We start from the raw sequence: 21,816 nt of genomic DNA, 5'->3' as shown, positions 1-21,816 counted from the left end.
GCACCGGAAGTGACGCGTCACGAGCGCGCGCCCAGAGGGGCGCGCGCGGGGGGGGCGGGTTAATGAAGGGAGGGGCGGGGGGGCGTGGCTTACCATCACACTCGCGGCGCGCTGAGGGTCGCCGGTTCGAGCCCCGCGGGCGCTGGCGGGGAGTGTCGCCCTACGGGGGCGGTGCCCACGCGGGGCACTTACGGGTGTCCCCGGAAAAGCACCGTCCCCCGCGGCGAGAGGGCTGCAGTGACGGGAAGCGACCAGAAGAGCGCAATATTCCGCTTTCTGAAGGGCAGCTGGTGGTGTCCTCGGCCGGCCCCATAGTGCTGAGGGAGTGAGTAGGTGACATCTCTGCAATGGTTCCCCCACGCTGACGGACTGACTACGCTCTGGTCGGACCGATTTTGTAGAAATCCTTGGCCTTTGCAACTGTTTTGGGTCGTGCAGCTACAGCTTAAAAAGTGCTGTTTCCTTCGTGAGTTCTGAAGGATAAAGACTGTTCAGAGAACCACACAAAATGAGGGGGATGTGGGGAAGTAGTCCCCAGGACCGAAATGCAATGTCTAAACAGAAGAAAACAGGGTGATGTGGGATGCTAGCTGTTATACCTGGTAACTGTCTTCTGGAAAAAGTATCTTTAGGTTAGGTCCACAGGACCACCTTTCGATGGAGACTGAAACTGTGCGTGAACAAGCTGGCAACCCCTGCACCGCATGGCAAGGTGTATGTTGCAAGAGGGCAGAGGTTGTACTTCTTTTCCAAACATACCCTGATACTGCAGCTGATTTTTCACTTGCCTTTATAAGCGGAATAAGCAAATGCATATGTGCAAATCGCAAATAGGCACCTACTTTCTTCACATATACTCACCTGCTCTTAAATTCAGGAAGTCTTGTCCTCCCAAGCCTAAAGCGGGGATTTGGCGAGCACATCTTTTACAGTCCCACCATCGTGTTGCTCTTCCTTACCACCCCACCAGCCACTCACTACGTCTGTCTGGGTGCCTGACCTGTGAACAGTTTGCAAACTGATTTGGGCTAAAAATAACCCAGTGCAGCATCTGCCGGTTCAAACCTGTCCTCTTTATTAGCCACAGGATGGCATTAGCTTGGGATTATTTCTGGCACGCAAATTGCCTGCTTGACATAATGACCATCTCTTCTCTTTTCTGGAGCTGATGGGTCATTTCTGGTGACTGCACTGGTGGTTTGTATTTAGTTATTTGAGATACAGCGATAGCTAGAAATGTGCTCCAAGTGGCTTCGATCCCCAGTTCCTGGTCTGGGGCCGAGGTGGGGGAGAGATGTCCATTACCCTGTGCCGTCAATGGCAGAGGAGCATTGCCAGCTCGCTTTCAAGCCAAGCCAGCCAGGTTTCATGTTTAACATGAGGACCTATTTCAGTAGTCTCTCCAGTGATGCTGGAGATTCCTGCTGGGTTTTGGAGCCTCCGGGTAAGGTCAGCACAGCACCTCAAGGTGTAGGAGCATCGTCTGTCCTTGCTTAAATTGCAACCTAGGGTGCAAACTCCATGGGGCAGTGTATGAAAACAGGGCAAGTCTGTTGTGTCCACCTGGGCTGGTGAGGTTAGATTGAAGTTACACGAGGTTTAAACGGAGATACTGAGGGCAAGGGATTTCAAACAGTTTTTGTTTCGTTTTTTTTAAGTTTACACACAGTAATGTGTGCCTGGTGACTGGTTGGTTGACTGATTGGTGGATTTGATGTGTGGAAGTGGTTTAGAGGCTAATGTCTGGCAACATATAAAGTATCATGATACAGTCGTTTCCTTTCTATTGTCTGTTGAAAGAAATCAGGCTTATTTTTACTGCCTTTTTAAAGGAAAGCAAATTTGAAATACAGATGCTTGTAGCAGTCCAAGAAAAAAATTTCTCCATTTATATTTTGTAAGAAAGCTTCGCTCTTATGTGCTGTTTATTACTATTATTATTAGCCTTCACCCTGGCCCTGTAGTTGTTCTCATTTTTTTACAGGTAAACATTCCCCTCAGAAATCTATAATTTCAGTTTATTTCCTGGTGTCCTTGTAATGTGTTAGAAAATCAGAGGACAAATTGATCTAATAATTTCATTTTTTTTAGAAGATTTAGTCTAAGGTGAAATTTAGTCCCAGAACTTCAAAAAATCATGACAGCAATATTAATTAGGATATTCACTTTACTCTTTTTGTTGTTGTTGTTGTTATATGCAACTGCTTGATGTATTCTTGCATGCCAGCTACAGCTGCAATTCTGCAAATAGCAAACTATGCAACTTTTTATAAATTGCTACTTAGAAGAAGGTGACTAGTAAGTTGCATGCGCTTTCAGTGCAGTTTTAAGGCCAAAGTGAACAGCCCCACTCATTAATGTTTAAGAACTTGCTTGCCCTCAGAACATGAAGATAACATTAATTCTCATTTATGAGAAACCTTTGAAGTAATATATGTTACCGGTACAAGCAAGAAATGAGAATGTTCGTCTCACCAGAGATAACATTTAAGTTTACAGCATTCTTTTCATAGTATGACACTATTACACCACTAGTTGTTTAAAAGGACATTTCTAAATCAACTGGTTTTTTTAAATTTAATTTAGTAAACACTGTAGTTCATTGTGACCCAAGAAGTTCTGTTCCCTCACCCAAGGACCACCTCAGGTGGCACATTCAGCTTTGAAGAGACGTGATCCAGGGACCATGACTCGGCCGATGGGGGTTTGTGTAAAGAGGGTTGCACCACTGGCAGATATGTCGGCACAACAAACACAAGGGGCCGCAAACAAATAGTCATTCTTAAAAACATACACATATGCCTCTGCCAGTAAGTGCCCTTTCAGTACAAAAATACTGTACAAAGGGATGTCCTGGAACACCATCAGGTTCATGTTGTATTATTACAGTTCCTAATAGCAGGTGTGTTGTGGTCTTGCTACCACATTAACTCCAGGAACAGCTTCTCATTAACCATATGGGTTGGAGGAGGGAATATGAAGGAAAAAAGATTAGGTGTCCTGTTTCGAAAAGAAAGCCTCTTGATATAATTTTTAGAAGAAATTTAAGCCATTGTTTTGGTTGTTCATAAGGCTTCATTCAGTCCTTAGAAAGTGTCAGCCTAACTGTAATGGTTGCAAGCAAGAGAGAAAAATCACATCTCATAACCAGCATGCTAACGTAGATTAAGTTCTGCTGCTGAAATGTTTTCCATACACATGTATGTTTGCCAGTATAGATTGCTCTGTATGTGGTTCCAGATTTGGACTGGGTTTTGCTGATAAAACTCTCCAGGCAAAACCTTTGCAGTGTAGACAAGGCCTCTACTTACCAGATGAGCGGTGGCACGATCCCCATCATGGGCCATCTGCTCATTTGACACAAAGCTGCAAACCCACTGTGGTATCGCGTACATGTGTTGTTCATGGTAAATCCCCAGGGAGACACAACCACCCAACTCTCTTGGGGAAGCCAATGAAAAGTACTGGAGCTGGGACGGTCAAGGCTGAGTTTCAAAGGGGAAATCCCATCTGAAGGTGGATGAAGCCTGGGGGTTCCCCATGCTGGGACTCTGCAGCAAGCGTGGGGGCTCCCATGCCAACCCCCGTCATCCAGTCCCCAACACCCTCTGCTCCGACACAGCCATGCTTCTTCACAGTGGGGTGAAGAGTACTTAATGCCTGAAGAAGGGCACCATAAATTACTGCAGAACATGGTGATGGTTTCAGAATGGATTTAGGACAAATATCATACATTTAATTAAGATTTGTTTGAACTTAGCCAGGATAATTTAAGAGTAAGTTTCTAGCTCAGGACTAGTAAGATCTTGTTTTAGTTCCACTATACTACGAGCTACCCGTAAGCCCTGGGCAAGGGTTAAGAATCGCTATGTCCCTTCCTTATATGTAAGATGAAGGTGGCTGAACTTCCTTCAGAGGCATATGGAGGGAAGACTGCATTTATGGTTGGGAGATGCCCAGAATCAGTGACAATATCTTGGCTAGCATCTTTAAGTGGAAATAACATGTTAATGATGTCAGTTTTGGCCTTAGGCAGATTTCTTTAATGCCTGTAGGGAGAAGTTTGTGCTCTTCCAAATATAGTAGTGTGGTGATGTCCTTGTGCAAGAGATCAAATTCAGTGGAATTAGAGCTCCTTGAGCCATAGCTGATTTTGGTCCAAGCTGTGTAATAATTAAACCAGTCAGGTTAAACAGTTTTCATATTTCGGGAATCTCCATAGTTTACAAGAATTCTGAAAACAGCACGAATACAGGAAAAAGGCCTAAACCAAGCAATTTCAGCTGTTCTCATCTTTGCTTACCATAAAATCTCCCACTCCGTCAAGTTGATCTTTGAAAAGGAACCCCAGCCCACGGTTTACATCTCTTCATGTCTTCAGACATCGATATGAATGACTTCAGAAAAGTGTGCTGGCTCTCACTCAGCACATTTTATTTAATTCACTATATTATGATAATTTATAATGCACAAGAAAATCACAGGATATAAAGACACTGAAGTGTTAAAACTCTGCTAATATGAGAGCAGTGATACACCATACTCCTATAAAGCATCAGAAAGCATGTTTGAGTATTCCACTATGATTACAAATAATTTCATGCATATTCTTTTAAAATATTATTAAAAATATTTAAATACTGTTTGACAGGTATACTTTTTGTATTAAAAAAGGAAACCATCAAATTAATATGTAAAATTTAATTATTTTAGGTCATTCACAATGTCGTATTGCTAAAGTAATGGAATAGCATTGTTTTATGCTTACAATATTCATCTGATATTTAATTAGATCAAAACAATGTTTTCATTTAAAGTTATTAATCTAATGAACATAATATACTCTTTTTTGCTTTTTTAATTCAAGAGACCCAAAGACTTGCATACCTATCCAGGCACCTTCAGAACTATTTAGAAGAATGTAGCCATCTATATGATGTGAGTTTAATTCTAATTTAATATCATATTTCTGAAACATTCAAATTTTCAGCAGAGAGGAAAAAAAAGATGTCACAGTGCGACATCTGACGATGTTTCTTTTCTTTAGATGTTCACCTTTTCAGCTGTTTTAAAAGCCTTGTCATTTTTGAGAAAATGGTAGTCTTGTGTAATCTGAGCAGGAGGTACTTTTAAGGACTTAAATATCTATTTGACCCCAGCATCAGCAGAGGTCTCTGGGACACGTAGATAAGAGCTGTCCAGAGAAATTGCTCAACAATGAATGTATTCAGGCACACAGTGAAGAGAAAGGTTGAATATTAACAGAGATACAGTGATTGCTCGGAAGGGTTGGTCCTATCACTGTCAATCATCTGGGAAATGAGGGTTGCCGCTTATATATAGGAACAGAGAGGACCTCTCCCTGTCAGAGCTGCTGATGGGAGAAGGTCACTGAGCGGCTCAAGCAAGCTAGCACCATGAAACTGCTCCTGCTCTTCCTGCTCTGTGTTTCCTCAGTTCAACCCCAGCCCGCTACTGACTATGATGAGGAGGTTGTAATACTGATCATAATTAATAATAGTAATAATAGTAAAAATTATTAATTTCATTTAATTGCATGCCTGACTTACACAGCTTATGTGAGTTAGCTAAGTTAGCAGCTGTGGGAAAAAATGATCCAATGCATGTTCTTTTTCCACTTGAAGTGTTCAAAGAAATAACCTTTATATTATTTCTTTGTGTATATGTAACTGCATAATAGTTATTTTCTGAGTTTGGATATATTTTCTTCCTCTTTTTCTGTAGGGAATGAAGAACACCTGGTGGTAAGATTATTTAGCTGAATTTACTTAAGGATATTAATTTAGCAATAATGTTATAGACAATTAATATCAGGTTCAAAGGAGTAGAAATGTGTAATTAATCATGTCCTGTCTCAAAAACAGTAAAAACTTTTCTGTGGATTCAGTAGACATTGAAAAGAAGTTAACTGCCAATTCATATAGCTTTATGTTGGAAATGGAGAGGTAACAATTTTTGAACAAAAAGGCAAGCAATAAAGATCAATCTAATATAACAGTTTAACCTAGATTTAGTTTTAGGTAAAATATTTCAATGGGAAATACAATTTAGAATCTCAGTACCTTTTTTATATTTTGAAAATCCCTGCAAAAATGACATAGGTCGGGGTAATTAGAAATTAGGTGATTCTCTGTTATACAATCTAAGTATTTGTGTTTGTACATTGACTACTGATAACACCACAATGCTAAATAATTTTCAGCAATTTTGTGATTTGTACGCTGCCTACTTCTGAAACTACTTGAAGCCTCTGATCCTGGATCCTTACAAATGTTTGTTATTTGTAGCTAAGTCTGAGTGGGATTGGAGATGGTCGAAGGTTTTGATTCAGTAGTTCAGACAACTCTTAATTCAAATGGTCTAGTTTCAACAAGTGCTTAGGGACCAGGCCTGTTTTCCTTGCTCAGCCTCTTAGACTTTCCTATTTCTGGCAGAGGTGGGGAACATATGCATCAGAGGGAGCTCTGAAAACCTACCCTGAGAGATGTTATTGAATGCTTTTCCCAATTCCATCAGTTAATAGCTGGCATGTGGCCCGAGACCTGATGATGTATTTGACTGTGGCCTGATTTTCTGAAACCTTACAAATTTTCTTGTAGCCCAGTGAAAAATTGGGACACTGATAACGTGATGCTGAATATCCTCCTTAGCCCCAAGAATGTCTAATTACTTTTTTTTTTTTTTTTGTATCCTACTACTTCGAGTTTCATGGTGCTTAGTGGCTCTGAACTATATAAATTTTGTCCCTTGGTCAGAATGAGCTATTGAAATATTGTTTTGCTTTGGTTTGAAGGCTTTTTAGTTTGTCTATATGTAGGTGGAGGGAGTGTGACTAGTCTTACAAGGGAGGGCATAGCAATGACTTTTACATAACGTCAGCGTAAAATTTCCATTATTGCTGTTTTCATTCCATTCTGCGGTTTTCCTCACTGTTCAAAATACTAAAGAGTGCTGAACGGATGCCTCCGCCCTGTGCATCGCATTTTGCAACAGCAGTCCCAGACTCAGGGAGTTTCCTCTCCCCCTGGCTTTGCAGGACGAGACCCCTCAGCCGGGGGCTCGAGGCCACCGACCCCTGGACAAAAGGCGGGAAGCGGCCCCCACGCTCCGGCCCGTGGCACCTCCCATCAGCGGAACGGGATACCAGCCCCGGCCCCCAAAGCGGGTGAAGCCAGGGGAGAAGAAAGAACCTATCGTCTACCCCGACGCTGGTGGCTGCAAGCATCCTCTGGAGGAGCTGGTAGGTGTCTGCCTGTTGAGGCAGCTGATAACAGACTGTCCTGTCCTTCTAGTGCACCCAGCATGGAGTTTTCTTCACCAAATAAGAGACGGTCATTCATTTAAAGCAGCCCAGCTTTGCTTCGTTTTGCTCGAATTTGGGAGGACTGCATTCGGCACAGTGATGCCACAGGGTCCATGGGATTACTCACAGAGTCAGACAGCCTGCGGCGAAGGTGGGGAGATGAGATTTGAACCCTAAATGAGGAAAGGAAGTATCTGTGGGTTAGCCTGCGCTTTCCATGTGGCTTTGCATAGGTAACTATTCAGAAGGACAGAAAAAAGCTCTGCAGAAGCACTGGCTTGAATTTCAGATAATCTCAAGGAACCCTAGGGATGAAAACAAATAACTTCCCAGGTATTTCTTAAAATTTATTTCAAACCATAATTATAGTCTACCCTCAATCACTGCCCCAGCTCTTACGGAAGAGCATGCAAGGATGCTGAGATCTAGCATACTCCTCGCTGCCTTGCAGTAGTCTGTCACACTGTCCCTGCTGTGCTTTCTGCCAGAAAATGCAAGCTGTAACAGTGCTGTGAGGCATCTTAGTATCTGAGAGCAAATTTGAGTGTGGAGGTTTCCAACAACTGAAGGCTGTTAAAGCTTAATGAATACATGGTTGTGGTAGAGTCCCACTGCTGACTGGGTATTTTGGTTCTCACGGGACTGAAGAATTTTCCACCTCTTTTTAAAACACTGCTGTCCTTTACAGTGCAGTGCTTGTTGCAGGAGCAATAGTGCTCAGCTTCTTGAGATGATAATTTTTTAATGAACGGTATGGCCATTTCATGAGAGATATATATAACAAGGTGTAGAGAACATGGTTGATTCTCTGTGGCGAGTGAAAGAGGAAGGGGGTAGAGATAAATATGCACAGGCACCAGGTAGTTCCTGACAGGCTTTAATCGTAGTTCAGGTGGCTTAACACCTTGAACATTTAACAGTGCAGAAAAGTGAAAAGCAGATAGTGGACCAAAAAAGTGTGAAGAGGGAGGGCTTTTCCCAAGAGTTTCAACAAAAAAGTCCTCCTGAGGGACTCAGGGCTCCTTCCTGACCTTCAGACTGCAGCTTCTTTGTAGAAGTTGAATGTCTTGAGTCCTCATCCAGATGCTTAAATACCTGGTTTCACATTACTAACTATTCAATGGGTTCAAAGGTATAATCATTCATTGATGGGATTAGAAACTTTTTATCTTGGCATTTATTCACAGCCCTTTTTGTTGGGTTTTTTTTTAAGGGAGTGCTGTGTCCAACTGGATGTGAGCTGCAAACTACACTGGTAAAACAGGAAAAAAATGTGAAACCAGTTGTTCGTGATCTGAAGGACAAAGTGAGCAAACTGTCTGAAACCTCTACAACTTTCTATGAATATGTGACTGTTCTAGATAATAAATTGATAAACAGGCAAAAACAAAGAAAAGGTATGCTATTTCTATGAATTACTAGTGTAAACAGTATTGCAGTTCTGTTGGCATTGCTACTGTTACTTGTTAATGGGACTTCTTAAAAAAAATTAAAAATACAGCGGAGTATCTAGCAAAGTAGGGTTCCATGACCATCTCCTCTTAAATCTTAAAAAAAAATCCTTTGAGAAAGGCAAAGGAATGGATCTCATACTACGGCAAGTTTCATACCAGGCCCCTAAGTGTAAGGGTCATGTATTCCCCCCTTACCTGCTTTCCCATGTCCATCCAATCCCCTTATGCCCAGATCCTGGCTTGGCATCATGGCTTCCTGGAAAGAAGATAATTATGGTACTTTGCAGAATACAGCACCACTGATAAATCTACCAGCTAGCAAAGAAATAACAATACACATGTACCACTTTACTGAGTGGTCTCTGCATAGTTTTTGCACATTGTGGAGAAGTAAGCAAAAGAAACGCCTATCCTTCCTCCCTGCTAAAGGAAGAAGTGACTTCTCAAATTGTGCTTACAGATTGCTCTTCATTATTTCATAACTGGAAAATGTGTTGAAAACTAATCTGTTTTTCATCTCTTTGCTCTTCCAGACAATGATGATATACTTTCTCAGTACAACACAGAGGTGGAATTGCATTATAATTATATAAAGGATAATCTGGACAATAACATCCCATCTAGCCTCAGGGTCCTTCGTGCAGTTGTGGATTCTTTACACAAAAAGATACAAAAACTGGAAAATGCCATTGCAACCCAGGTGGACTACTGCCGTTCCCCATGTGTTGTTTCCTGTAATATTCCAGTGGTTTCAGGCAAAGGTACTCATCCAACTATAATGACATTGCTTCTCCCATTTATATCACTGTGCAAATTGATAGTTGCATTATTCAGTTGGTTTGAACGTGCCTCTGAAGCCTGTGTCATTGATTAGGGTAGCAGAAAAGATGGAAAGTGATCCTAAATGAAAAAAATCCTTTATGGATGCCTATACTGGCCAGACCAAAGATCCTCTTACCCAGTATCAGTCTTCTTTAGTGGCTAGTAGCATTTTAAAGAAATATATGCTTCAAGGTCTTTGTAAGGTGGAGGTGATACATTTGTGACTATCATAGTTGTACCCTTGATTTTTTCAGTCAAGAAAGGTTCTTCTTTCACAAGCTTGTCTAGTTCAAAAAGTCATTGGGAAGTATACAGTTTTCCATCACTAAGTTTGAACTTTTAGAAATTCCTATTTGGAAAAGTAGAACAATGCAGGTGTACTGGTTTTTCTTCCCTGATTCTTTCACACAATGTATCACAGAAATCAAAATGAAAGTAGAATTATATATATATTTAAAATTGTTGCCTTATAATCAGCAAACCAAAGGATACGAAGATTGTTGAATAAGTTCACAGCTCTTTCAGTAACAGACTCACCGCTTTATTCTTGCAGAATGTGAGGATATTATCAGAAAGGGAGGTGAGGTATCTGAAATGTACCTCATCCAACCAGATCCTTTTGTCAAACCATACAGGGTATACTGTGACATGGAAACCGAGAATGGAGGTTAGTGTGAAATAACTATGTTGCTAAAATATTAATATGGATGCTACAAAAAAAAATCGTATTAGTAATTTGCATTTTATACAAACTAATATGGAGTTATACCTTTTGTAATTACTTGAGAATTAAGTCTGATTGACTCATTCAGAAAAGTCTTGTTGGTCATCTTCAGTTGCACAGTAGGATAATTCTATAATGAAACTGGAAATAAATTGCTGGGGTAGGGTTGGTAAATAAAAAACTATCTTACTGTGACTAGAATGGACAATGTATAGGTGGGCAGACAAGGACGGCCTGGCTCATTTCTTACCCTGCTATTATGCACTAGACAAAAGACCAGGGCAGTCCCTCAAGTTTTGCTTTTCCACCTTTCCTTATGAAGGAAGGTGCTACTTAAGCATGAGTAAAAATGGCAAGGCTGAGCTCATGAGCAGTGAAAACTCAGATGTGCTGCAAGGAAGCCATATGCTCCGCTTGTCTTGACATGAAGACAAAAGGGCTGTATCTTAATGTTTCATGCTCCTTTCCTGATGGCAATTTAGTCTAAATACTGTCACTGCTGTAGGCTGGACTTTGATTCAGAACCGCCAGGACGGCAGTGTTAATTTTGGAAGAGCATGGGATCAATACAAAAAAGGATTTGGAAATGTTGCAAAGAGTGGAGGGAAGAACTACTGTGATACACCAGGTAAAACACCGAGCATGAAACACAAAGTGCTCTTCTCACTGAAACTGTTTTCTCATATTTCTTGAAGCTCTTTGATTTTTTTAAAATTAACTAATCCACATGGGCAGACCTATAGGCAAATCATAAAGTTGCCTTGAATTATATTGTGAAGTCTATTTCACAGAGCTCACACTTGTTGCTTCTCAGGTGAATATTGGCTTGGAAATGACAAGATCAGCCAGCTTACCAAAATAGGGCCCACTGAAGTTCTAATTGAAATGGAGGACTGGAATGGCGATAAAGTATCAGCTCGTTATGGAGGTTTCACAGTACAGAATGAAGGAAACAAGTATCAACTTTCAGTTAGTAACTACAGAGGCAATGCAGGCAACGCACTAATGGAAGGAGCTTCACAGGTGCATGGAGAAAACAGGACAATGACAATTCACAATGGCATGTTCTTCAGTACTTATGACAGAGACAATGATGGATGGTATGTACTTGCATTAGACATTTAAAATAAAAATAGAGCTTAAAATGGAGCAGAATATAGAATATTTCTCTAATTTGCTGTTAGTTTTCACAGCATTTTGTAGTTTCTTAAAATAGGTTTTATCCCTGCAAGTTACCAGCCAAATGTCCATGCAGTTCTTTTGGTGTAGCCAAGGGCAGGTAAAACTATATATTTGGTTAGTGCTGCTCCACAACCAAGTAAGAAGTAAGCACACTGAATTTTATTGATTCCATGAATGACATTACCATAGACAAATCAGCAAATCTGGATGCAATATATTCATTGTCAGAGACTGATGGTGGCAGTGCTGAGGACACTGTCTTGCTTAAGTAGGAATATTGGTACTCACTCCAGTAACACATAATGGGTCCTGAGGAAAGACAGGTAGCATGTCCTATTTAAAAAACAAAGTTCTGTCTACTCAGAAGACAGGTGCTCAGTTGTAAAGTACATAACTTAGCACTGTATCTCTAAGCTATGGGCTATGTCTTTATCTTAATACCTGATTACATATTCATGAATAAAGGAATTGTTTAGATTGGGGAAGACATATATTTCTCATTGTTTTATACCTTTAAATTGCATTGATAATGCAATTATCATTATGAACTGCAAGTAATTGTAGTTGTCAATCAGCAAACTAAAATGATATTGCCAAAGAGCTGCAGCTAAAATTTGACTTGTTTTTCTTAGCTGCTTCACCTTCCAAGTGTACTGTGTAGCACACACTTGTGACAGTCAATCTTTTACAGAAAGTGCAGAGAGGATTTTAAATGTTTATTATGGTTTGAAAAGTTCAGTACAGAGGCAGGTGTATGCACTCTGTTGATCTTTTTGCTTACAGTTCATCTGTCACTCTCAACACTTTTGTTTTCTCTCATCAGGTTAACTACAGATCCAAGAAAACAGTGCTCCAAAGAAGATGGTGGTGGATGGTGGTACAACCGCTGCCACTCAGCCAACCCCAATGGCAGATACTATTGGGGAGGGAGCTACAGCTGGGATATGGCAAAGCATGGCACAGATGATGGTGTTGTATGGATGAACTGGAAAGGGTCATGGTATTCAATGAAGAAGATGAGCATGAAAATCAGGCCATACTTTCCACAGTAACCATTAGCAAAATGTACAGAATCAGGGATTTTCTTTTAATATTTGTGCATGGTTATCTTTTTAGCCACGGTATTCAGGCTTTTCTTTTCATATGAGAACCAAATATGTATGTATGAGAATATTATGACCTAAAGTGAAAAGCTATGTCAACTGTAAATCAAAATCTGACTGATGAAAATAACTCACAAGTGTATTTTGTTCCATTTTTCATTTGTTCACAAGACAGAAGTAACTAGTATAGAATAACACTGATAAAAAAACCCAAACCCAACTTGTTTCACTCTTCTACAAAGGACTTCTATACCACATTTGAAGAGGGAGGGAGAGGATTATTTTAAAATGTTTTCTAAAAATTAAATAAAGCCTTAAAACTAAAGTTTTCTTCACATGATTCCTAATTATTTATGCATTATCCCCAGAGAAGCAAACATGTTCCGCTAAATAGTTTTCTTTTATATTATAAGGGTAATGGTAATCACCTGTGTAACAAGTTGAGAAGAAATAAAGTGAAAAGATACTATCTAAAAAACGGGTAGGTCACCATCACCAGTCACTTAGTTCAAAATCCTGTATGCTGGATAAAATATGCCCTTTCCTGGGACCTGGCTCACATTACTGTGCCTCTTAATATCCCTTCCACCATCCCACATCCTTTTATCATAGAATAAAATACAGTATTAGAAGACCTATTGTGGGAGTAGAGCAATTAGTGACTCCAATCATAGGGTAGGTGGAGATTGGGTATTTCATCAAAGCTAGTGGTCTAGGCTCCATCTGTAGCCAGGAACAGAGGTTGTCCCAAAGACAGGACCTCCCAACCCTGGTAGGCAGGATCAGACATCTCTCAGAGGCGACTGCCTTCCTCCACAAAGGAAGGGAGCCGAATCACTAGTGGTAGATGGATCCCATCTGAAACCTCGTGTGTTGTGATCTAATCTGTGGAGCCCCGAGGGACAAGGAGGAAGCATCATGACAGCACCTGACTACATGAGCACAAATGTTCAGCATCCCCACAGACAGGCTTCCACTGAGGCTAGGGAACAAAACCACAAGGCATAAAGCAGAAGCCCCTTTTCCAAAAGCAGACACTTCTCTGCACATGGCTGTAAAAGTGTCTTTGGTCTTCAGCAAACTCTCCAAAAAGGTGAGACAGTGGCTGTGTTTGAGAAGCACCGAAAAAAGGCTAAAAGTGAGCTGCTTTGCCAGTATGTGATGAGATTGTTAAATGGTATGAAACAAGCTGGCCAGTGAGATTGGAGGCAAGGAAGTTTGCTCATGCTTGTTTCTCAATGAAAGCACAGAAATATTAAACAGAGTAAATACTTGTGTAATTTTATGTCATAAGGTATAAAGGTAAATACAGCATGTTCTTGTGTAATTGTGTAACCAATATAACTTTTTCCATGCAGCCAGCTTTTTGCTAAAAAATTCTTACCACACACTGTCAGCAAGTTCCTGATTTAAACCCCTTATCTGTAGAAGAATCCTTGCTTGACATATGTGCTGAGAAACACTCTAAACCAAGTCAATATATACTATAGCCATCCAGGTGCTCCTCATCTTGCTTGAACTGGTTACAATCATAACCTTTTAGTGGTCACTAGAAAATAATAGCCTGTTTTGGGAGTTGTATTTTGATGAGTTTACATGAACTGTCTTATTTTGAAGCTACAGTATGCATGGTAAACTATCTAGATTCATTAATGGGAAGGAAGGCCTACCTCCATATTTATAAAATCAAAACTTAGGAGATCCTTAAAAGTAAGTCCTAAAATGCATGCATCATTTTTCAAAGTGTACTCCATGTTAGGTGTGTGGCAAAAGTGAGAACCCAAACCACCCATGGCTCTGCCTGAGAACTGACTCCCACCGCTGTTGTGCTCCCCTCGAAATGGAAACGAGAGGAGATGGCCCAGAAGCATGACTGTCAAACTCAGTCAGACTTTCACGGGTCATGTTAGTGGAGGCAGGAGTTTGTGGTCAACATACTTCTAAATTCTTTTACTTCTTTAACACTCTTAAGCAAAGTAAATAATTCAAATTATAAATATTTTTATCTGCAGTCAAGGTGTGAGCTGCCAAAGACATAGACAGACAAAGACACAGTCAAAGACATAGACAAAGTTTATATAAAAAGGGTTTTAAAATAAATGTTTTCTTGAAAAGGTTTGTCAGTTATAAATCAGATGGAAGAACTATTTTGTTGATGATTAATCAGTGTTTATTTTTGAAGCCACAGGTGTGCCCGGTTGCCTTCAAATTCACAGAGTAGAGGTACATCATGCACATATATATGAAAAAAAATCTTTTCAACTTGTAGTCATACATCATTAAAAGCCTGTCTTTCTACAGGGTTTCTATGGGCCTGATTTTCATTCTAACAATTTTGAGGGAATAGTCAGAGGCTCTAAATGGCAGCCAGACAACGCCGTTTTCGATCTCATAAGGAACGTTGTACCTGGGGTCGTAGTGGCCCCCCAGGTAGTAAATGCCATTGAGGTTGGCCGCCTGGCAGCTGTTGTACCACCAGCCACCCCCGTACATCTCTGCGCAGCTCTCCTCCCAGCGGTCCTGGTCCCGGTCGAAGGTGCTGAACTGCATCTGGGCATGGGACGTGTATTCGGTGCCCTCTTCCAGCCAGCCGGCGATCAGCGCGTCCCCGGCTGTCCCCTCGTAGGAGGACACTGCAAGGGCATACCCTTCTGCTTCAGACCCTACCTGTACAATATACTCTGCATACACAGCATTTCCATCCCAGTCCTCTAACTCTACCCGAAGGAGAGTGTCGTTCTGAGTCAGCAAGTGTATGTTTTCATTGCCCAGCCAGAACTCTCCTTGCCCTCTGCCATCCACGCTGCCGAAACCTCTCTTGTAGTCTTGCCAGGTCCGGTTAAAATTCACTGATCCATCCATTCTCTGTTGGATCAATAGCCATCCTCCCAAAGTGGTCTCTTGGTCGCAATAAACTGACAAAACCTTATCGGATCCCGCTGGCTTGATTTTGTAAATGCCACTTTTGGCACCAAAAGTGTGTTTCTGGCGGATATCATCACAGTCTAAAAAAAAAAGTTGATCTGGTTTGACAGGAGTTATCAGTAAAATTTAATAAAAGGTTCAGAGGAATCCAAGTACCAATAGCTCTGAGGAAAATTGTTAAACATGTCTTGGACTACACTAGGTATAGTGACAGGCAATGTTAAAAAGAATTCAGAAAAGAAAACTTTATATACTTCTTAAATTGTGAATTGTCTGTGTAATACCCAAGTATTAATGAAATATTTTCCTTTTTGTTTCCAAGGTGGCAACAAACAGACACATTACTTGCATTTAATCATCACACTGTTGTACTGCAGTATCTAGTACCAATGTGTCGGTTTGGTTAGGGATGGGGTTTGGCTCCACTACCTCAGTAACTATTTCCGTGAGGCCTTTGTACCTTTCCCAGTGCTGGCTGTATTTTGCTTCCTTCCTGACGGTCTGAAGCTGCGTGCACGGAAGTCTGGGGTATCCTCTGCACTCTGATCATGTTGCATCCCACCTAGCTGCTCAGTTATTTTATGGGTCTTTAGTGATTTAGTTTCAAAAGTGGAGCCTCCCTTGTTGAAACTAGAAGAGGTGCTGCTCACTACAGTCTTGGAGTGACCTGCACTGCCAGATGGGAATCCAGATGGCTGAAGGTGAAGTCCTCCAAAGTCATCTTCTTCATCCTCTCCTAAGTCTGTAAATTTGCCTTTCCCCCCGTAAGCCCCTGAATGACTGGATATTCCAGTACCTAAGTGGCTACTGCCTGGGCCACTTACATGTCTGCTAGTTGAAATGCTGCTAGATTCACTAAAGTGCTTACTAGAAGTGGGTGGAGAGCCAGGGGTAAAAATTGACTCTAGCTCAGGGAATAAGCCCTCTAGCCTGTGGAATCTGTCTGTCCCACCAACATGGTGTACGCTCCCTTCCCCTCCAGGATTTCCTGCTCCTTGTAAATAGGAGCAGTCTGAGCCATCGGAAGAAACCATTTTTTCAACTACTTCTTCTCTAGGGCCATCAGGGCCAGTGACAAGTCTTGTGGTGGTAGTTTTGGTGCATCTACGAACAATGGAGGAGGTTTTGTCTCCCAGATTAAGGGTTTCTCTCCCATGAGTAGGAGTAACTAACTTGGTGGTATGTGAAGATCCATCCCCCCTCGATTCTACCACGTGATACAAGCCGTCACCTCGGGAGGGGTTTGTGTCTGTTTCTGGCCTTTCTAATACTGCTTGCATCTGCCTGATGTTATTAATTATGTTCAGAGCTTGCATTTCTGGCTGGGGCTTATGCTTAAAATGCTCAGGAACATTCGAGTCCTTAAGTGGCCTCATTTTCAGTGTGCTCAAGGTGGTTGTTTGAAGCTCTGGGTGCAAGTTGATGGAGTTAGCTTGGGTAAGCTGCTTCTGGATGTTGTCGTAGCTTTCGTTGTCCACCTGGTAATCAAAACTTCTAGCACAGGTTCCTTTGCAGGCTCGTATCTTAATATCAATGTCCACCTACATAAACAGAGAGAAATAATTTAGTTAGGGAGCTTTCCTGACTTTCTCAAGCAAGTGTATCCTTTAACTGGACTGGGGAAAGGTGGGGGCTGCCCTGGTGCTTTCCCAAAGCTCAGTTTTGAAATCATTCTTGTGTTTATCTATCTCCACTGTAAATACGACACGTGCAATAGCACAGTGCACATGAGCTCCATGGAGAAGTACGTTGTAGTACGTTCCCAATCTCTGCTCCCTTTGTTCTCAGGGCACAGGGGTGTCTTCCTGGGTTTGGAGGGAGTGCTGCTGAGCTGGGCATGCTCCCTGGGGACCGGGGCAGAAACGAGTCCTCCAAGGAAAAGGGAGGACGCTGGACTTGTCCCAGAGCCTTTCATGGCCCTGCCATCCTGGGGTTACCACTGTTTTCCCAAGTGATCCAAAAGCCAGATCTCTGATCCGGGGATCAAAATGGGCTTTTGAGAAAACCCGCTGTTTGTGCCAGGACTTTTCCTTGCATTACCATCAGAAGAATTGGCTGCAACCTGGGAACACAGGCTTTAATGCCAGCACTGGCTGTGGGCAGCAGTGGCATCACTGGGGGAGGACAGAGCACATCCCCCTCATTCTAGCTGCTCAGCAACTCCTTACAGGAGGAGAAACGCCTCATCCAGAGCCAGTTATCAGCAGATATAACATCCTTGCTGCCTGTCTGAGAGCAGAAGGGGCAGATGGGACCAGGAGTCCTCCTGAGCTCACACTGGTTCCCACACAGCAGGAAAAGAAAACCAAGCTGCACAGAAAGGAACTCATTTGGGGATTTGCCCCAGGAAGTCAGATCCTGTGAGAATTGCATCATGTTTTCTTCCAGAGGGAGCACTGCTCGCCATGCACGGTAGAAGGGATAGACCCTCTTTCTGTAGTTAAGCCCTGGAAAGAATGGAAATCACGTAGCAGCTACCTACCTCCAAGCGCTTCATCTCCACCACCTGTTCCCGGATGCTGCTCTGCAGAGCTTTAATCCTGTTTACTTGAGTGACAACTCTTTGCTTTAATGTCACAATTCTCCGCCTCAGTTCTCCTGACACGTGACTGTAAGTGTCATCAAGCTCTGAAAAAAAAATGCCTCACAGTAAGCTATGCACATATGATTTTCTTTCCTAAAAGAATAGCATATTTTAGAATGTGTAATTAAAACATGCAATTAAGAACATATTTCTCATAGTACTAAGCAGGTAAAAATTACAGTAGTTTCTACTAGTTAGCAGTTAAGAGTCTTGTATTACTATGTTTATTCTGGCTCTTGATAATAAGGTCCAGTACAGCATACCTTATCAGTATATATTGCTTATGCACGCACACAAAAAAAAATTCAGCAATGGATAATAACACTGGGTGCGAGATACTCACGCTGAGCATTGTCTAGGCTTGGTTTTAGCGTATCTATGGTTTCCACAATTATCCGATTGGATCTTTTATAGTTGTTTTGATTTTCTGCTATCAGCTTCTTGATTTTGTCTATTCTGTGACTATAATCCTGGTCCGTTTCATCAATCAGTCCTTGCATTCTGCAGCCTGATGGACATTTTGTACCCTAAAATTGGAAGAGGGAAATAGTTGTGTTATCGTGTTACTTCAGAAGTAAACCTTTTTTTAACATTACAGTTGCAGAGTTTTGGCCAACACTGAAAACACATTAAAAGAAAAATTACGGCAAGATTCTACAAGTTGTCTTCAGATGTCCTGTCCTATTCATCCAACAACTTTGCCAAGGACTTGTGTGACTTAGAGCAAGCCACCTGGAGGCTGATCCTTTACCTCCTATGCCCTTAGCACTGGTGTGATGGAATCAGTGAAGCACATCCTCAGAAACCTGCCAGGGCCGGAGGGAGCAAGGAACAAGTAAACCCTTAGTTTTCCTTCTCCTCTGTTCGTCAGGGGTGAAATAAGACATATATATATGTATTTCCCAAAGGGCTGCTGTAAGGAGAAGTCTGTTGTCCAGTTTGAACAAGGATGTTACAGGCCAACTTATTTAAACAAAATTTTCTCAGAAAAGCTTCATGTTCTTACAGACTAAAGCTCTTTGCCAAGATTTCCTCAAATAAGTGTAGCGTAGAGATGGGCTGAGAAGCAAGAGGCAAGAGAGAGACAAATTAACAGTTTATACACAAAGACATCCAGTCAATCATTATGAAACTTCTACTGAACATTTTGTCACCTGACTTCCTAAAAAACAACTAGTGAGGTGTAAGTTACTTCTAGCTATTTCTTTTCTTTGTCACACATCTTTCTTTCCTGTGCCTTTCTCTTACCAACTCCAAAAGTGGCAATACCAAAATTCTGAAAAGAAATCCTTCTTTTTTTTTTTTCCTAGGAATAGTCTTCTTTTATTTCATCTTTCTTTTCCAGACTTACTTTCTCTTCTGATTGTGCACCCCTGCAAACTTCTCTTCTCCCTCTTTCTTTCTCCTCATTTTTTTCTTTCTTTCTTTCCCACAGGAGATCTCTCCAGGCTGCCCCAATGTGAAGCATTACCTGTTCTCCCTCAGACCTAAAGCCCAACCACATGCTGGCTGCATGGCACCCATCGAAGCGGTCCAGCTGAGGTCCGTGAGCACCCTCCTGACGGGCCCCGCTTTTGCCCCCAGAGCTCATTGCTCACCCAGTCATCGTCTGCACAGATGGGCCAGTTCTTCTCATACTGGCAGGTGGACTGGGACATGTGCTCCACAATCCTGGGACCACGCACTCCTGCACCCTCCTTTTCAAAGGTACTTTCTCCGGATTGTGCCTGCCAGGAGAAAAAGGGGGGAAAGCAAAACCGAGATTAACTAAGGAGCTGCCAAGAGAATGGAAACATAATGCTGACGTCCTCAAAGACACAGTGGCATAGCTGATGTGTGGCAATTACAGCCATCTGGAAAGCATCACACTGAACAGTGGAAGGATTTTACTCCTGAACATTTCTTCTAAGATACGATTTTGGGGTTTTTGTCAGAATAAAGCTTTTGATCTCTTAAAATTAATGCTGCTGTGTAGTGATGCTCAGGATATATTATGATAATATCATTCCACAGAAATCTTGTGTTCTGTGTGTAAACGTAAAATTAACTTGCAATTAGATTGAAACTGGTTAAGTTAAAGCAAATACGTAAAAAATCCTATGTTCTACTTCCATTTGCTGCAGTATTTCTAAATTCCTATTTTCATTCTACCACCTTCAGTCTACACAAAACTGGCTTAAAGATAGATATGAACAGAGTTTTCCCATTAGTGTTTCTGATTTTAATCACAGTTGCTAACTGTAAGCTTGTAGCACTGTTTTGCCTGGCATAAAGAGCAAGAAAGCTAATAATATTGTAATAAAAATAATAATGCCAGTAATGGATGGATTCCACTGTGCTAATGAAAGAAAAGAAATAAATATACAGAGATTTTCTTCAAACCTGAGAAGAAAAAGTGCATATATACAAGCTAATTCTAAGCCAAAACCCTGTAAGAATTCCTACTGTGTTGCTGCTCAGTAAAGGACTGGAAAATAATTCTTTTTCATAAAAGAAAGCCCTGTTTTAGGGCTTGAGATGTAATTAGGTCTGACTGGATTCCTCTGCACACCTTATGTTCTTTTCAAGCAGCATAATTAATGTTTCAAAATATTAATGCTTGGAAATATTAATGATTAATTATTATGATGAGTAATGATTGATTCTGCATCAGAGAAAGTTTTCCTAATTCTAGCCTCCAAGGCCAGAACCTTAGCCCTGGGGAGCTGGAATGTCATTATTAAAATCAGCAGATTCACCCTGGTTTGATTCATCCTGAGGATCCAGCCCAAGTGCCGCTTAAAAGTTACAAATAAAAACTTTACTTTTAGGTGGTCTGTGCCCTTTCAGCATTGACGGCTCAAATATAACTGCTTCTGTTTTGCCGCATCTGCTTCCTGTAATTTCTGCCATTTGTTAAAACATGCACATTCTTCAAAAAACAGTCACAAAAAGAAACGTAAAGAATCTAACATAAGATTATGGCCTGAGACCTCAATGACAAAACATCAAGGTTATATTAGCATACTTGAAAATCAAGTCTATCTCTTTCCTTATCTAAAAATTTATTCTTACTTGGCTCTTGTTTAACCTGATGTGGCTGCCACAGGAATCCTTGTTTTTTAATGTATATTTTGCAATAAAAGTATCATGTGTCATTTGTAGGTGGAAAACCCTGCTGAAATACCATCCAAAGCAGAGTAGACTTCACCCTAATAAACCTGAAAATTCCTGACCTATAGCATCACCTATGAATCTATGAATTCATGTTAATGTATATGCTTTGCTGCTCCTGAAGCTAGGCAGATTCAGCAAAACTGAATTAAGCAAAACTGGAGAGCTGGATACTCAAGAACTACTGATGGAAGTCCAGCAGTGAAGTGGTTACAGTAAGCTTGTGCATATGTGTGTGCATTGAATTTTACAAGCTAGGTGACAGCCAAAATGTATCTATCTAATGAATAAACATTAAATAAATACTTACTCTTCAAAAAAGATATGAAAAGAATCAAGTAAGCAAATTCATACCCAGGCTAAGTTGAGACACAGCAACACACAGAGGATCCTCACTGATATCATCTTCAGGAGAAGAGCGAGCAGAACTCTGACTGAAAGGATGCTCTTCACCAGTCTTTTGGTACAATTTAAACCTTAATGCAAAGCCGAGATTAATCATTATGCTGCTTTCTGTTTGGAGACAAAACATGCCAAATGCCCCC

The 21,816-nt window shown here is 41.3% G+C and overlaps 2 protein-coding genes across 2 annotated transcripts; one reads left to right on the top strand and one right to left on the bottom strand.

Annotated features, from left to right (window-relative positions):
- Window positions 1–5,364: 5,364 nt before the first annotated feature.
- On the top strand, window positions 5,365–12,935 carry FGB (fibrinogen beta chain). The gene is made up of 8 exons (XM_075034476.1): window positions 5,365–5,492; window positions 7,058–7,261; window positions 8,538–8,721; window positions 9,312–9,539; window positions 10,154–10,267; window positions 10,830–10,952; window positions 11,139–11,424; window positions 12,330–12,935. The coding sequence occupies exons 1-8, from the start codon at window positions 5,418–5,420 to the stop codon at window positions 12,556–12,558; spliced, it is 1,443 nt and encodes a 480-aa protein (XP_074890577.1). The 5' UTR covers window positions 5,365–5,417; the 3' UTR covers window positions 12,559–12,935.
- Window positions 12,936–14,769: 1,834 nt separating this feature from the next.
- FGA (fibrinogen alpha chain) lies at window positions 14,770–21,782 on the bottom strand. Its single transcript, XM_075029476.1, has 6 exons — window positions 21,626–21,782; window positions 19,717–19,845; window positions 18,462–18,645; window positions 18,017–18,162; window positions 15,995–17,075; window positions 14,770–15,614 (listed from the first exon to the last, which is right to left on the bottom strand). The coding sequence occupies exons 1-6, from the start codon at window positions 21,674–21,676 to the stop codon at window positions 14,905–14,907; spliced, it is 2,301 nt and encodes a 766-aa protein (XP_074885577.1). The 5' UTR covers window positions 21,677–21,782; the 3' UTR covers window positions 14,770–14,904.
- Window positions 21,783–21,816: the final 34 nt, after the last annotated feature.

Source organism: Buteo buteo, chromosome 1, assembly GCF_964188355.1.
Source record: "Buteo buteo chromosome 1, bButBut1.hap1.1, whole genome shotgun sequence".
Classification (NCBI taxonomy): domain Eukaryota; kingdom Metazoa; phylum Chordata; class Aves; order Accipitriformes; family Accipitridae; genus Buteo; species Buteo buteo.
Note: the sequence above shows the minus strand (reverse complement) of the source record. Positions and strands in the feature narration are given on the sequence as shown.

Bases quoted from the DNA above. Each gene is read 5' to 3' on its own strand.
- FGB (XM_075034476.1), top strand. From the start codon at position 5,418: ATGAAACTGCTCCTGCTCTTCCTGCTCTGTGTTTCCTCAGTTCAACCC. The intron at 9,540-10,153 runs GTACTCATCCAA...TTATTCTTGCAG, and splicing joins TCCAGTGGTTTCAGGCAAAG to AATGTGAGGATATTATCAGA. The intron at 10,953-11,138 runs GTAAAACACCGA...GTTGCTTCTCAG, and splicing joins GAACTACTGTGATACACCAG to GTGAATATTGGCTTGGAAAT.
- FGA (XM_075029476.1), bottom strand. From the start codon at position 21,676: ATGATATCAGTGAGGATCCTCTGTGTGTTGCTGTGTCTCAACTTAGCC. The intron at 18,646-19,716 runs GTGAGCAATGAG...TTCCAATTTTAG, and splicing joins TCTGTGCAGACGATGACTGG to GGTACAAAATGTCCATCAGG. The intron at 15,615-15,994 runs GTACAAAGGCCT...TTTTTTTTTTAG, and splicing joins TACAGCCAGCACTGGGAAAG to ACTGTGATGATATCCGCCAG.